General features: G+C 40.4%; 1 protein-coding gene across 5 annotated transcripts in view; it reads left to right on the top strand.

Moving 5' to 3' along the window:
- The window catches only part of ANKRD44 (ankyrin repeat domain 44), a 292,499-nt gene that overhangs the window by 135,271 nt on the left and 141,197 nt on the right, over positions 1 to 16,031 (top strand). For all 5 annotated transcript variants that reach the window (XM_045847583.1, XM_045847579.1, XM_045847582.1 and 2 more), the window contains exon 3: positions 13,688 to 13,766. In XM_045847583.1, coding sequence (XP_045703539.1) covers positions 13,688 to 13,766 — 79 coding nt within the window. The remainder of the gene's footprint in view (positions 1 to 13,687; positions 13,767 to 16,031) is intronic.

Raw genomic sequence — 16,031 nt, 5'->3', positions numbered from 1 at the left:
ACTTCTCCAGTAAGAGATCTTAGGGTGGAGAAAATGGCAAGGGCCATTCTGACTAAGAGCCCGGCCTGGCTGAGCTGAGGCCCAGTAGAGGAAAGCCAGGGCCCTGGGACTGAGAGGGGAGGGGTTGAAAGGCATGGGGCGGGTGGAGGAGAGCTGCAGGAAAGGGAGCAGTGGGAGGTCTGAGAATCCTACTGCAGGAAGACCTGCCTCCCCCAGTAGAAAGTGGGCTGAGATCTCCCAGCCAGGGGAGGAGATTAATCACCAAACATGCTCAGCATGGAGGTAAAACCTGCCTTTATTTCTTCCACTAAAGAGACAGCGCTGTGCAGAAGGGCTCTTCTGAGAGCTGCCCTTCAGCTGGGGGAAGTGCATGACCTGCCCGACCCCACAGTGCAGCCTGGAGAACAGAGGGAAAGGCTTCCCATGTCAGGCCTGCCTGGGAACTCCAGTAACACACCAGCTGCACTCCCCTCCCTCCCACTTCAGCCCTCTCCTCCCCACGCCCTTGACCTTGTGCTGACAGAGAGGTACCCTGCTAGGCAGACACAGCTGGTGGCTTCTGAGGCCTGACCTCCAGTGACCTGAGGTATGTACAAAGTCCTCACTCAGCCAAGCTGGAAATAAAGTCCTTTCTTACCCTCTGAATAAAAATTTCCCGAGGAATTCTTAGTCTAGACAAATAATATGGCTGATTTGGATGTGGGTCCTTCAGCACATTTTTTGGAAAATTCAGCCTTATGGGAAATTCATGAGGAATTGAGAAAAGTTAGATACCACCTGTGACCCTCCTGTCTTTTCTTGTCCTTTGTAAAGCACTTTGATGGCACCACTCTGCCACTGTAATCGTCTCAGTCCCCTCCTTTTCAGAAACAGTGTTAGTCTTCCAAAACTCTAAATGGAAAAGGCATATGCAACCACATGTTCATTGCAGCATTATTTACGATAGGCAACATATGGAACAACCTAAATGTCCTTTAGTAGGTGAATGAATAAAGAAGAAGTGGTACATATATACAATGGACTATGACTCAGCCAGTAAAAAAATGAAATCGTGGCATCTTCAACAACATGAATGAATCTACAGGATATTGTGCTGAGTGAAATAAGTCAGACAGAGAAAGACAAATGCCATATAATTTCACTTAAATGTGGAATTTAAAAAGCAAAATAAAGAAATCAAGCCCTGGCTGGCATAGCTCAGTGGATTGAGCGCGGGCTGGGAACCAAAGTGTCCCAGGTTCAATTCCCAGCCAGGGTACATGCCTGGGTTGCAGGCCATAACCTCCACCAACCACACATTGATGTTTCTCTCTCTCTATCTCCCTCTCTTCCCTCTCTAAAAATAAATGGATAAAATTAAAAAAAAAACATTATTTGAAAAGGCCACTAAAACAAAAAAAGAAATCAGCAGACCAGAAACAGACTCATAGATAGAACATTTTGACTGTTGCCCGATGAGAGAGGGGTTGGAGGGCTGGGTGAAAAAGGAGAAGAAATTAAGAAGTACAAATTAGTAGTTACAGACTAGTCACAGGGATATAAAGTACAGCATAGGGGATATAGTCAATAATATTGTAATAACCATGTATGATGTCAGGTGGGTACCAGACTTATGGGGTTGATCACTTTGTAAGTTACATAAATGTCTAATCACTAGGTTGTACACCTGAAACTAATATAATATTGTATGTCAACTGTAATAAAATTTTTTTTAAGTATTTACAAAAAAAAAAGAGAAAGAAATAGTGGTAGTCTTCTCCATCACTAGCACCCCTCCTCAGCACTGGTCTATTAATAAGACTACCAACACCTACTTTCTATAACTCTATTTCAACATCTAGCTTTTCATTGCTTGAAACTATTCCACATCAGTAAAAATAGGAGCCTCTATTATATACACAAGTTTGGACTAGTCAGAGACAAGGAAATAAATGTTCCATGTTTGAAAAAAATTAATGTTGGTTCTCTAGTTCCACAAGCCAATGAGTTCCTAAGAATTGGCATCTGTGGACTGGCCATGGCCCACAATTAATGTCTCTCTAAGTTTTGTTGCAATGAGGTCTCCCAGACACCAGAACACCATGGCGGGCAGCCCTTATTGGAGGGGGTCTGGTGAGCCTTACTGATGAGGATTGCTAGCTGAGCCTCTTAGCTTCTCGTTACCACCTTCTGAGCAAGCCTTCTTACCCACTGCGTAAGTCAGGTGCAAAAACAAGGCCCCAGCTGAGAGCAGCAGAACCCATAGGAAGTCCAAAGAGCCAAGGGTTGTGGATCCTCAGATGGTGTTGAGACAAGGCCAAGCCCTACCCATGATGGACTGACCGGTTGCTGTCTTCAGCCAAGGTTAAGGTGGGCAGGAGCCACAAACAACAAAGGTACCCACTGCATCCAAACGTTTTGGCATCCATTACCTGCTGGACAGGCAACTCTTGGCCTCACCACAGAAACCTGCATGGCACCCTCACGCAGACCATTTTTTAAAAATTGGGGTGTAGATTTTGATAGAACCTAAGATTAGATAGAACCCAGAGACAAGGAAATAAATGTTCCATGTTTGAAAAAAATTAATGTTGGTTCTCTAGTTCCACAAGCCAATGAGTTCAAGACATGCCTCCTTTGGATTCCTCTGAGGCACATATATTCAGCACTTACTGTATGCTAGACATGGTGCTAGGTGGATACCGAGATTAATAAGATTATCTGTACTCAGCCCATGAGCTGGTTAGTATGAGGCGAGAGAAACAAGGGCGGACAGTCAGATGTGACGGCACCGCGGCAGGTGACTGGAGAGCAGAGGAGTGGGGCGTGGGCTGGAGCACAGGTGGCAAACACAAGGCCCGTAGGCCAAATCCGGCCCTCCACCTCATTTTATCCAGCCCAGCGCCTTGTTTCCACCAGCAGTAGCATCGAGCTCTCACTTAACTGTTAAGGAGTAGTTACATTTATACAGTTCTAAAATTACATTCGGCCCTTTGAAGGCAACCTTGAGGCTGATGTGGCCACCAGTGAAAATGAGTTTGACACCCCTGGTGAGAGGCTTCGGCTGCCTTTGGGTTGAGGTAGACAGAATGCACTGGCCAAGCCCATGGATCCGGCAGGAGAGGAGGCAGGCAAAGCACCGCTGTTGGACAGCTTTCAGTAGGCAGCTGCACCCTTCTACTGGTAACTATGATTTCTTAACAGTAAAATTATTTCTCGGGAAACTGTTCTGAATCTCTGTATTTTGTCTAATCACCAAGAGGATTTGAAAAAAATCAGGATAAGCCACAAAAATGTCCATAATCATAATAATACTAGGATGGCTAATATTTGTTGGACATCTAGTTTGATCCTGTTTACATTTTATTGAAAAGAAAAATGAGTCTCAGAGAGACTGAGTTATTTGCTCAAAGTCGCACAGCTCATAAGTAACAGAGGAAGGATTCAAAGTCAGGTCATTCTGACCCCATAGTCTGCGTTCTTTTGGCCACACAAGGATGCTTCTAACGAATGTGTGTGTGTGCATGTGTGTGTGTGACCTGCCCTGCGGGTCACTTGACAGGAAAGACGAGAGTAGGACCAAAGGCTTTCAGAGTGCAGTGAGGAGGGGAAAGCAGGTTCTTACCCAGAGAGGAGTTCTGACTGATGAGTAAGGCCCTATGTACTACTGTGGGAGAACACAGAGAATGTGGAATCAGTAAACTCAGGGTCACCAAATATTGGTGTGTGACTGGCCAAGTCATTTATCTCTCTGAATCAGCCTTGATTCCTGTCCTGTAAAACTGGGATAACAATACCTACTTGGTCATTCTCTCCAGGTTTTCTTAAGACTCAGCTGATGCATTGTGTAAATAGCGCTTTGGCAGCCCCATGGGGCATCGCACAAATTACGATGTCCCCATGTTCAGTCACAAACGTGTTCTTTTGTCATTTTCAAAGAAACACATTTACATACAATTTTTTATTTTTTCAAATGTCAGTTATTTAAAACCTACTATAAGTAAGGCTCTGGACAGGAAATAATGGCCAGCACTTTACTATTTATATGTAATATTTAAAACTATCTCTTGTTAGAGGTCTTTTTTTTTTTTTTTTAATAGGAACCAACCAGCGAGAATGGGTTGTTGGGGAAAGAGTAAACACATGGATGAAACTGAAATTAGTGTTTCAGTTTCTTCAGATATATCTTGTTTGTTATTTACAAAAGAAGTTTTTTTCTTGTTTCTAAACTGCATTACCTTCAAGTCTTGAAATACAGGCAAAGAAAGAAGAAAGTGAAGAACACCCATAAAATTACTCACCCAGGGAATAATCATCTATCCAGATGTTAATCATTCTTAACATCTTGGTATATGGATCCAATCTGATGTCTTAGGTCCACACAACTGCACTGGTGATTTTTATTATCAGTATTACATGTAAACTGTTTCTAAAATAGCCATCTGGAGGTTGAAAAAAAACCTTAATAAAGAGATACTAATCATTTTAGTTAAGATGATTTTCTCTAGAGCATAGAATTTGTTATGGTAAGCTTTTGCTTTAATTCCCCTCACCTCCTACCCCCATAAAAGAGAGAGCGAGAGGAACAGACCCAATAATTAAGTGTTGTTGTATTCAGAGTAGATGTCTCCTTTCATGCCTCACTCTTTCCTTCTCTTTCAGCAATTTCTGACACTGTATGTGGGTTTCTGCTCTTTGCTGACCACTGTGATTGATCTGATATCAGTTTGCTGGAGTAAACAGCCCACTGGAGTCAAGAGGGCAGGACTCTTGGAGGCTCCACGAGGGCTGGGACCTGCCTCCTGACCTACTACATCCTAGGACTGGGCACAAAGTCTGGAGCACAGCAGGCCCCAGTAAATACTTTGTCGTTTGTATGAATGAAAGGGTCTGCCAATGCCATTAACAGCTGTGTGACTTTGGGCCACTTAGTTAAACTCTCTGGATGTCTCTAATACCCTTCTGTCTCAAGTATTTCATAATTCTGGGCTTCCTTTTCTGAGATTTTGATTCTGACACTGTGTGGTCACTTACGTGATGACAAATTCTCACCATCACTGTCCCTTAAAGGCATGAAAAACTAGCAGCTGCCTTCTCTAAACCCTTTCGTCAACAGGAGATGCTTTTCTAACTAATTATTTTTTTTAAATTATTGCCTTTTGTATTAGACATCTGTGTTTGTTGAATAGATTGTTTAATGAACCAATTAAAAGAGACCATAAGCCCTGGTTGGTGTGGCTCCGTGGATTGAGCACCGGCCTGCAAACCAATGAGACAGTGAGCCTAGGGCAGGGCCCTAACTGAAAGCAGACATCCCCCTTCATTGATTAACTCATTGGAACCAGGAGCAGTTCCATTGTGCGGGCTTCCTTAGATATCCTTCACCGAAATACAGGTTTTCTGTAAACAAGAGTTATGGTTTCTTCATGAAAAACTATTTAACAAATGCCTTAAATTTAAAGGCACTGCTTCTTAATATACTTGGGATGCCGCACAGAACAACTGTGAACGTGATGAACTTCGAGGATGCAGGGGGAGGCGGTGCCCTCGAGTCCTGCTTTGCCTTCATCAGAAGCTGCTGACTGCTGTCTTTGCAGGGGCTGGATGCACAGCACCGTTTGTTTCACTGGCGACAAAGCACATGCCTGTTGGCCCATTTTCTGCTCTGTAGGCCTAGATAGAGTGCTATCAGTGGTACCCTTCTCCACGTTCTGTTTCCATGGACTCTCTAGAAGTGTCCCTGGCTGAATGATAACAGGCCAGAAGAACAAACAGTTGGTACTCCATCAGCTTTCCCAGGTGGAAACTGCTCTCCGAGGCTCTGACACTCGGGAATTTCTGAGCGGTGTGGTAAGATCCCAGGGGTCCTCTAGTAATCCACTGCTGCAGGTTACGCATAAACCACTCACGTTCCTCACCTTTCTAGATTTCTTTTCTCCAGCCTTACTCAATACACATTTACCAAAGGTTTCGTTTAGGAAAAGTAAATATTCTAGCTGCAGGAGTGTTCAACCTTTTGGCATCTCTGGGCCACGCTGGAAGAGTAAGAGTTTTCTTGGGCCACACATTAAATACACATTAAATACAAACACTAATGAAAACTGATGAGCAAAAAAGGTGTTAAGTAAGTTTACGGTTTTGTGTTGGGCCGCATTCATAACCACCCTGGGCCGCATGTGGCCCGAGGGCCACGGGTTGGACACCCCTGTGGGGGTTTTGAGGAGAAATCTTATTTGTGCCTGTTTTAAAAGCATATAGACTTTAATGCAACACGCCATGTTTTTGCAAGAACTTCACTTTTATGTTCATGCCTGAGTAGGACATAACATGCGTTACTTCATTTCTTTTTATAAGTTTGTCATTTTTCTCCTCTGAACTGAATTTGCCGTGTCGCCTAGGTATATTTTCTTAAAACTCTTAAATATGCCATTGTTGTACTCGATGAGAGGTTATGTTTTATTTGCTGCTTATGTTTGACATACAATAAACTAGACATACTGAAAGTGCTCAATTAGCAAAGTTTTGACCTCTTTACATTTGTGAAACCATCACCACAATCAAGACAACGATTACATCTACCGCCCTCACAAAGCCTCCTTGCACCCTTTGGTAACTCCTTCCTCCCGCCCTTCTGACCTCTCCCCCAGCCTCCTCGGGCAACCCCTGACCTGATCTCTGTACATCAGTTTGCATTTCCTGGAATTTTATGCAAATAAATTCATACAGCAGGTACTCTTTCTTTGCCTGTCTTCTTTCACTCAACATAATTATTTTGATTGATCCATGTTGTGACATGTAGCAATAGTTCATTTCTTTTAATTGCTGAGTAGTTCTTCATCAGATGGAAGTACCACAGTTTCTTTTTCCATTTACCTGTTGATGGAAAATTGGATCATATCCAATTTGGGGCTATTACAAATGGGAGTGTCATTAACATTTATGTGCAAGTCTCTGTGTGGACATACGCTTTCATTTCTCTTGGGTAATACCTAAGAGTAGATGGTCTGGACCATATAGTTGGTCTGTATTAAATTTTTGAGAATTTCCTGAACTGTTTTCTGAAGCGGTCGTACCATTTGACGTTCCCACCAGTGGTATAGGAATATTCCAGCTCCTCTGCATCCTCAGCAACACTTGGTATTGTCAGTCCTTTCATTTTAGCCATTTTAATAAGTATGCAGTGTGGTTTTGACTTGCATTTCTCTAATGATTAATGATGTTGATCATTATTGTATGTGCGTGATTGCTACCCATGTATCTTTTTTCGTGAAATGTCTGTTTAAGCCTTTTGCATACTTTTTAACTGGGCTGTCTGCTCTCACATTAGAGAGTTTTGTGTGTGTTCTAGGTAGAAGTCCTTTAATAGATGCTTCAAGATGTCTTCAGTCAATCTTTGGCTTGTCCTTTTATTCTCTTTTATTCACAGTGGGTTTTTAGGGGCAGAAATTATTAATTCTGATGAGTTATAGTCTATCCACTTGTTCTTTTATGGCTCATGCTTTGGTGGTATATCTAAGAAATCTTTGGTTAACCCAAGGTCACAAGGCATTTCTTCTATGTTTTATTTAGACATTTTATAATTTTAAGTCTTACATTTAGTTTTATGATCCATCTTGATTTAATTTTTGTCAAGAGTATAAGGTTTGGATCAGAGTTCATGTATGTGTGTGTGTGTTTGCTTACTATAGATATCTAATCATTTTAGTGCCATTTGTCAAAAAGGTTATCCTTTCACCAGGGAACTGACTTTGTCTCTTTTTTGAAAGTCATAAATGTGTGTTGTCCATACACGTGTCTTTGCACCAATATCGAGTTGTCTTGATTACCGTAGGTGTCTTAAACTCAGGTGGTGTTTGTTTTCCAATTTTCTTCTTCTTGCTTGCTTAGACTTTTTACTTGGGAGAATCTTGTCCTTGGGTCCACAGTATTAGGGCCAGAGAACTAACTGAAATGAACAATAACTCTGATTTTGTTTACTGAGGCTTGTGAGTAGTCAGAGAGTCAGCAAGAACCCGAACACCGGCGTCAGATCTGGTTCTGAATCTTGGTCCCCCCACTTACTGGCTGTGTGATGCTGGTCCAGTTACTTGTCATCTCAAAGTCTCAGGCTCCTCAATTATAACAGGGGAGTGATAATATTTATCACTCTTGTTTTAAGGATCAAATGAGAAAATATTAAATCTCTGAAATAATTTTTGCTTACCATATATTTAAGTTTAGAAAATTAGAGCAATACGAGTATCCAGAATTTAGTTATCTGAGGCAGATATAATAAAAATGTCTTTGGCATTCTAATTTATTTTATTTTATTTTCATTTGAAAGTCTTTTAAGTGATCTTGGTTTAGTTTAAAGAATTAGATATAGTTTTGAGGTGTGAACATATTATTTGATCATTAGGTATAGCAAAATACACTAGTGTTTCTTAAACATCTGTGTTATATTCAGATGGATGGGTTAAAATACCAACAGAATGATGGTTGAGTAAAGTTGTTTGATGGTGGGGGTGAATAGGGGCAGAGATTTGCTATAACCTTTGAGGCATAGAAAACTCCAGCCAGGACAGTCCGGCTCCATGGGATAATGCATGCCTGCGCGAAAGGCTCCTAATGATGTGAATCTAAATTTCTCTCTCATGGTGACTTGGAGTAGACGTTGATTTATCTTTGCTATGTCTAAGTGAAGGCATGCTTTGAAAGTCAAATTGAAAGTTGGATTAAATAATATTTAAAAGCTCCACACATCATAAGAAAAAGGCTAATAATTGAATGTAGAACTGAGTAGAGAATTTTTACAGGCAGTTTGTGGTTGAAGAAGCCAGAGCTTTTAACAAACATATGAAAAGAATCTTAGCCTCACTTGTACTTAGTGAAATACCATGCCGTGTACATCATATTGGCAGTGAGTAATAAGGTTGATAACATCAAGTACTAGCAAGAATGTGGGGGAAAGACCTAATATGTGGTTGGTGAGAGTGTTAATTGGGAAAACTATTTTTGAAAGCTATCTGACAATACCTAATAAAGTTGAATATGAGTAGATCTTTTTCTTGGTATCTGTTCTAGAGAAATTTTCAGACATGCACAGGGAGGCATATAGAACGATGTGCATGGCAACACCGTTGGTAATGGTGAAAAATTAGAAATAACCTAACCTACCTAATTTCTCTCTCTCTCTCTCTCTCTCTCTCTCTCTCTCTCTCTCTCTCTCATTCTTCAAGTTATTTTCTGAACCATTTGCAAATAAGTCATGGTATTTGTGGCACCTGACCCCAAAGCTATTTTTAAAACCAAGTTCTGAAGTGAATACAGAAAAATGTTAACACGTTTGATTTTTCTGGTAGGAACATATAGATCTGTCATTTTCTGTTTGTCTATATTTGTGAGCTGCTAAAACTTGAAAGAAAAATAAAAAATTTAAAAAGAAACATGATATTTGTTTTTCTGCTTTGCTTTCTTTTCTTCTTTACAAACTTCTTTTAATCCTCCACCTTAAAACCAATGTCTTTCTTATTTGCCTCATTTGACTTAAATCTATTACGTGTCTTTGGCTCTTTTCCTCTCATGATTTGAAGTACCTCCGTGGGACCTATTTTGTGCTCAGAGTGTCTTTAGACAGCTCTTTGCTTAACTCTTGTCACATTAAGCTTGTTGGGCATAGCCTGTCAGTTATTTCCCTGCTTCTTTGGTATCAGTGGGAGTCAGGATTGACGATTGGAACTTAATGTATTTCATGACAGGAAGGCTTTGCAGGGCTTGTTTCTTAATGTTGCTCCAACTGTCTGTCTCTGTGTGCAAGATATTTATATGTAGGGAGGGATGTTTGTTTGAACACACAGCAGATACTTATAATGAAGATTAGATCATGCACTTCTGAGAGTTTCTGAAGCATGTAATAAACAATTCTGAATCTTTAAGACAAAGGCTTGGATGCCTTCTCAGTTGACATAGTATTTTTAGCTGCCAAAATAAACTCTCTGCCCAAGTCAAGCTCACTTTACGTGTATACACTTCAAGTTCCCTATTTTCTTTCATCTGCTTCTTTGGTAAACAGATGGCAGAAACTTCCTCTGCCTGATCTCTTTGTGACATGCAGCAAATTTAGCTCAGATGCCAACTAGCTGTGTGTGTGTCTTTGGCTATTCATAGAAAGGGAGGGTTTACCTTCCTTCCTTCTGGAGAAGCCTGGGTCTTTCTATGGGTTTGAATCTGTTTGCAAAGGGCTACTTGGAATTGGAGATACAAGGCAATGGGAAGAAATGCCTGTTTTTTTGTGATACTTGAACAGTCTGTTAAAAACTACTCCAGTGAACCATTTCCAGTGTGTGTTGATCTTAGTGTGCTTGTTTTTGAATTATTTTCTCCTCTTGAGTTCAGGGGTGGTGTAGAGACCTGCATGACCATTTGTCAGCTGTCGGTTATCACAGAGCATTCACGTGGGCAGCAGACAGAAGTGCGTGCAAGTGGCACAGAACACGTAGCTCAGCCTTTCTGCCGGAATGCTGCTTCAGTCCTGGCCTGGTCCTGGATTCTAATGTTGATCCAGAAGCTAACCTTAAGTCAGTCTTAAGGTACAGATTGGAAGCTAGGAAGTTAATTCTTTGACATGTCTGCTGTCTTGCGCAAACCATACAGCCTACTCAAGGACCCAGATGCTCTCTTTTAAATGGTGATAAGATTTAACAACATAGTTCTGAAAGATGTATCTCTCCTGATAGGGATGTTATGCCCTTCAAGTAGTAGAATAGATAAAAAGGTATTTTGGAAAAAAAAAAAAAAGAAAGAAAGAGAAGCACTTCGTAATTACCAGATAGGTTTTGTTTCTTCTAGACACCATAGGGGTATCACTGGCCTAGAACCTATTTTTACTAGTATTCTCCTTTCCCCAGAGTCTTCCCCCTTCTCCTACCATTGCATTTCCTGCTCCTTTTGTCTAGCTTATGGCAAGGTAGGGTGGCCTTAAACTTAGGCAGAGGGGGAACTGCAAACTGTTGGATAATGTCACTGACTGAGTGTGGTGATGACTGCGGCTCTGTCAGTCACCCCTTGACTCATGATCCTGTACATCACTCAGTTCCTGCTGGAGAGCAGGTGTTGGCAACCCTTGGCCAATAATAGAAATGCATGGTTATTTTGGTTAAGGTCTCAACAGCACGTGAAATTGTTTGTATGATTCTGTTGCTTCAGAGAACCAAAGGACTCCTGCTTGAATACAGGTCTTTTCTGCAGTTCCCTGTCTATGGTATGTCACTGAAGGAGATGATCAACTGGCATAAATGTAGTGGAAGCTACAGGAAACTTTTAAATGCATTTTAACAGGAGACACTGGCATTTACAATCAAGAATTTTTTACAGTATGATCTCACATAACACGGCCATGTTATACTATAGAAACTTCAGTGTGAACAAGCCACATCATGAAAGTGTCATGGAAGGGGTCACAGAATCTGCAAGGCCAGGCATATAGTAACAGGCCACCAGATTAAGATATTAGGGTTTTCTTGGCTTTATTTGAGGCTGGATTCTCAAACAGAGCACTGACTTTGCTTCAGGTCAAATGAAGTCATAATTTGGGTTGGGTTACTCCTTGTTGAAATCACTTAGGTAAGGTTTAATTTGTTGAACCAAATCCTGGAACCAGTTCAATTCACAGAAGAACGTATAATTATATAACTTTTATCCAAAGACTCAAGGGAAATGTTTTAGCAGCCATAGTGGGGATTCAAAGGGAGTATGAGGCTAAAATGAAAAGTGCTTGTAGATTGTCAACAGAAGAAACAGGAATAGAAAACATTGTGGAAGCCTGGTCTCAGTTATTTGTATAATTCACCCCACAAGTTAATACACTGGATTCTCAAATGAGCAAATATATTTTCAAATATTGAATCTTCATTTTCACAGAAAGGGTGTTATAGCTAGTTATAAGAGGGTGAACCATGGTTGAGTACCTTACTGAATTTTCCAAGGCATAGCATTATTTTCTACAGAATAGTTACAAGACTGCCTGCCCAATTCCCATTTATCTGTAGTAATTACCTGCAGCATACATTGACAACATGAATTCCCAGCTAATGCATACTCTTCTTTTTATCCACTTAAAAGTTAGTCCATCCCTTCATAAAACCTGTTTTCCAGAGCTCCTAACAAATGGACTGGTTTGCAGATCAGTTCTTGACACGTCCCCTGCGTGCCATCTGTTTTAGATGCTAGTGAGACACGAAATGCCTAAAAGCGATCGTCTGAAAGAGACTGAATATGAGCAGAGGGCTTGAACTGTCAGAAAGTGGAATAATATCCCTGGGCTAATCAAGGAATAATATCCCTGGGCTAATTGTTAGATGGGTTGTACAATCAAGTAATCACAGGGATGATGATTAAAATTAATAGTGAATCCATGAATCTTGGGAAACTAAAATGCATGCTAGTTTTGGGAGAAACCTCAAAGACAGCATACAGACTTTGGTTACCAATGTTATGGAGCAATCAATGGAATTTGGGGAAGAGACCATGCAGGCAGACCAGTTCAGTCTGGCCAATTTCTGCTGAGCACCTAGTTTGCTGCTGCTATAGAGATAAATGGGAGTGAGTCTTTGTCCTGTGAGAGTTCTCAGTCTTGGAGGGAAGGAATCACACAACTGTTGATGCTGATGGCAATAATGGCTCTGCATGGAGCACTCACTGTGCACGTGCTGAGCCTCAGGCCTGCCCAGGGCCTCATCTACTTACATTGTCCTGACTTCTAAGGTAGATACTATTATCTCCCAGGTTCAGATGGGGAAGCTGTGTTTTCCCCCTGCATGTTATTGTATTGCCTCTCAGCACAATACATTAAATGCCTTGCCAAGGACTTAGCCTGGAGTCTGACTGGTGGAGATCTAAGCTTGTCTCTGCTGTGGTCTAATGGGGTCTTGAGGAAATTGCTTAATGTATTTGAGCCACAGTTTCTCATCTATAAAACAGAAAAGGTAATGCCTACCTCAGCTCCCAGCTTCGTCGCCACAGCCTCAGACAGACCTTCCTTGACCACTCTGAGGAAGTTTGTTCCTCCCTTCCCAGTTATGTGGCCCCATTACCCGATTTCAGTTTTGTTATGGCCTTTATCAGCATCTGAAGTGATTTTATGTGTCATTTGTTTACATGACTGCTGTTGGCCTTCCCACTTGAATGTAAGTTTCATGGAGGCAGGGACTGGGCCTGGCACAGTCACCCTTCTGTCCCCAAAAACTGGTTCTTGGCACATAGTAGGCCTTCAATAAATATTACATGAATGGAAAGCAGGCTAGGCAACAGTTAATGGAGATGGAAAAAAGAAAATGATTATATTATGTTTAATGTCCTTGTGAACAATTCAAGAACAAAAATAAACCATTGAAAGCTTTGAATTAGGCTATTAAGACAGATAGAAAGGTTCGAGTTTGTTTTTTCAGGCATCACTGAAGGTTTTAAAATAAATTCAGTTTCATCATCCTATGCATGATGGTCCGTTCTTGACCTGAGCGGGCCTTCCATAAAAGGATGGGGGGGCCCACATGGCACACCGACACAGAAAACGGAATCTTTTATACATGTGACTGTGTGAGAGGCTGACACAAATGTACAACCAGAACTCGCCTGACTAGGTGTTTGTTACCTCAGAGTGAGTGACTTGTCTTACTATGACAAAAGGTACCTCCAAGCACCACTGACTTGTTTGTTTTTGCCATTGTTTCAGGATGCTGAGAAGCGAACTCCCCTTCATGTGGCCGCATTTCTGGGAGATGCAGAGATTATTGAACTCCTGATTCTTTCAGGTAAATACCAGCTATACTAGTGATCATACAATACAAAATAAAAATGATTAGTATAGAATTGTACACCTGAAACCTATATAATTTTATTAACCAATGTCACCCTAATAAATTCAATAAAATTGTTTTTTACAAAGAGAGAGATTTTACGAAGTTACAGTGCCCTAGCTGGTATGGCTCAGTTCATTGGAGCATTGTCCTATAACCCGAAATATTGTGGGTCCAATTCCTGGTCAGGGCATGTGCCTAGGTTGCAGGTTTGGACCCCAGTCGGGGTGTGTACTAGAGGCAACCAGTCAATGTTTCTCACACTGATGTTCCTTTCCCTCTCTCCATCCCTTCCCCCCTCTCTAAAATCAATAAGCATGTCTTCAGGTAAGGACAAAACTAACTAACTAACTAACTAACTAACTAGGTAAATAAATAGTGTTCTTCCTTATAAAAAGAAAAAGAAGTTATAGACATGTGATAGTTGAGGTAAGAAGATCATATCTGATTACTCGCTATTGGATGTTCATTCATTTCCCAAGTTAGCAAGATGCCACTTGGGAAATATGAGTATAATCTCACCTTTATGGTGTGAGATAATTGGTGAAGTGTGTGTACTTATGCATACATTTTTATTTCTGCACACATGCAGAAATGATTGGTTGGTACCCATGATTTTCTCCATTCATATACGTTTAATATCTAGATGCCATAAATGAAATGTTTGCTTTTGCTTTTCTATTACCCTTGGCAGATTTGTGAATATCTTCTCATATCACATCAGTTTCAAGAGTTGAAATATCATAGTCATTTTGAGGATAGGATACTGTTAAATATGTAAGGAATGGCTTAGAGGGAGAAGCTTTGTTTCTTCAATAAATCTCAGATTGTTATGTGGATGAGAAAATGTCATGTGAAAATTTTAAGTCATTTAAGGGAATAGGAAGTGTTGAAGTATGTATCTTCCAGATTTTCAAAAAGGAAGTCTCTAGATTTTTTCTTTCCCTCTCGAATATAACATCTTCGCTATTCAAGTAATAAAACTGTAATAAGCTTATTAAGAAATTAAAAATAAATAAATAAAAATAAAAAATAAATAAAAATAAAAAATAAATAAATAAACAAAAAGAAATAAACAAAACAAAAACAAACAATACCAGCTGTACTTAAAGTTAATTGCAGATAAAAATTTAAACAACCAATTACTGGACTGACTACTATAATGAACCTGGACACAATTTCTTTGTTGTGCTCACGGAAGCTCACTTGATCAGAGATTTCCTTAGTGGATGTAAGACAGTGCAAGAAGTTGTTCATTGGAAATGACATCTCCAGTAAAACTTCTACATTGTTTTGAACACCTGATTTCTGACGATCTAATTAGGCCCAGTACTACTGATAAATTTGTTATATTTGAATATGTTTTTTATTTTTCCATTGTAAAATAAAGGAATAAAGAAAACTGGCTTCTTAAAATTTATATGAACAGACACAAATGTGTGTGTGTATATAGATTTGAGTAGTGCTGAAAACAATGCTTTGTTTTGTTGATGGACACACAACTGTGACTACGTAATAAAAACTGAAAACATGGAAGAGAAGAAACATCAGTTTCTGGACAGTGTTTACCTCTGAAGAGGCAGGTGGAGTGAGAAGTTTTCAGGAAAGGGTAGAGAAGAAACTATAACTATAAAATATTTTATTTCCTAAAAATTGAAAGCAAATATGGCAAACACGTGTTAAGTCTGATTTGTATGTACACTAGCCTTTGTGATATTATTCTTTTTATTTTTCCTTGACTTGACATATTTTATCTGATTTAAAAATATCAGTGCTTTCATTTTTGGAAATCTGCACGCTTGGGACGTCTCACCAGACAGGTCTCTAAAATCCACACACGTTTTTCCCTTGAGCACATGCCAGACAAATGCCCGGAATGGGTCTGGGCACCTGCATGCATCTTAGCGTGGATTGTATGCAGACCGGCTGGCTCTCTTCCTTCTCCTTTTTGTTTGGGAAGATTAAAATTGGGGGGAAATGCCTGTGCCCGCAGATCACGCAGAAGGCCTATACAAGGTTTGGCCTTTGTTTGCAGTAGTAAAGGGAACCTGTCGAACCCCAGAGTAAGCTTTGCAAAGGTAGGAGCTGATGCATGTGTTTAAGCAGATGTGGAGAACATTGTGGAAAAGAAGCAAGAATTGTGCTGGGATACACAATGGAAGATTCACATGGCCCTATTTTTGTGGTGTTCTTCTTCTTGAGGTAGATTTTCTCAGGAAA

Source organism: Phyllostomus hastatus, unplaced genomic scaffold, assembly GCF_019186645.2.
Source record: "Phyllostomus hastatus isolate PE091 unplaced genomic scaffold, TTU_PhHast_1.1 phas_contig_57, whole genome shotgun sequence".
NCBI lineage: Eukaryota > Metazoa > Chordata > Mammalia > Chiroptera > Phyllostomidae > Phyllostomus > Phyllostomus hastatus.
Note: the sequence above shows the minus strand (reverse complement) of the source record. Positions and strands in the feature narration are given on the sequence as shown.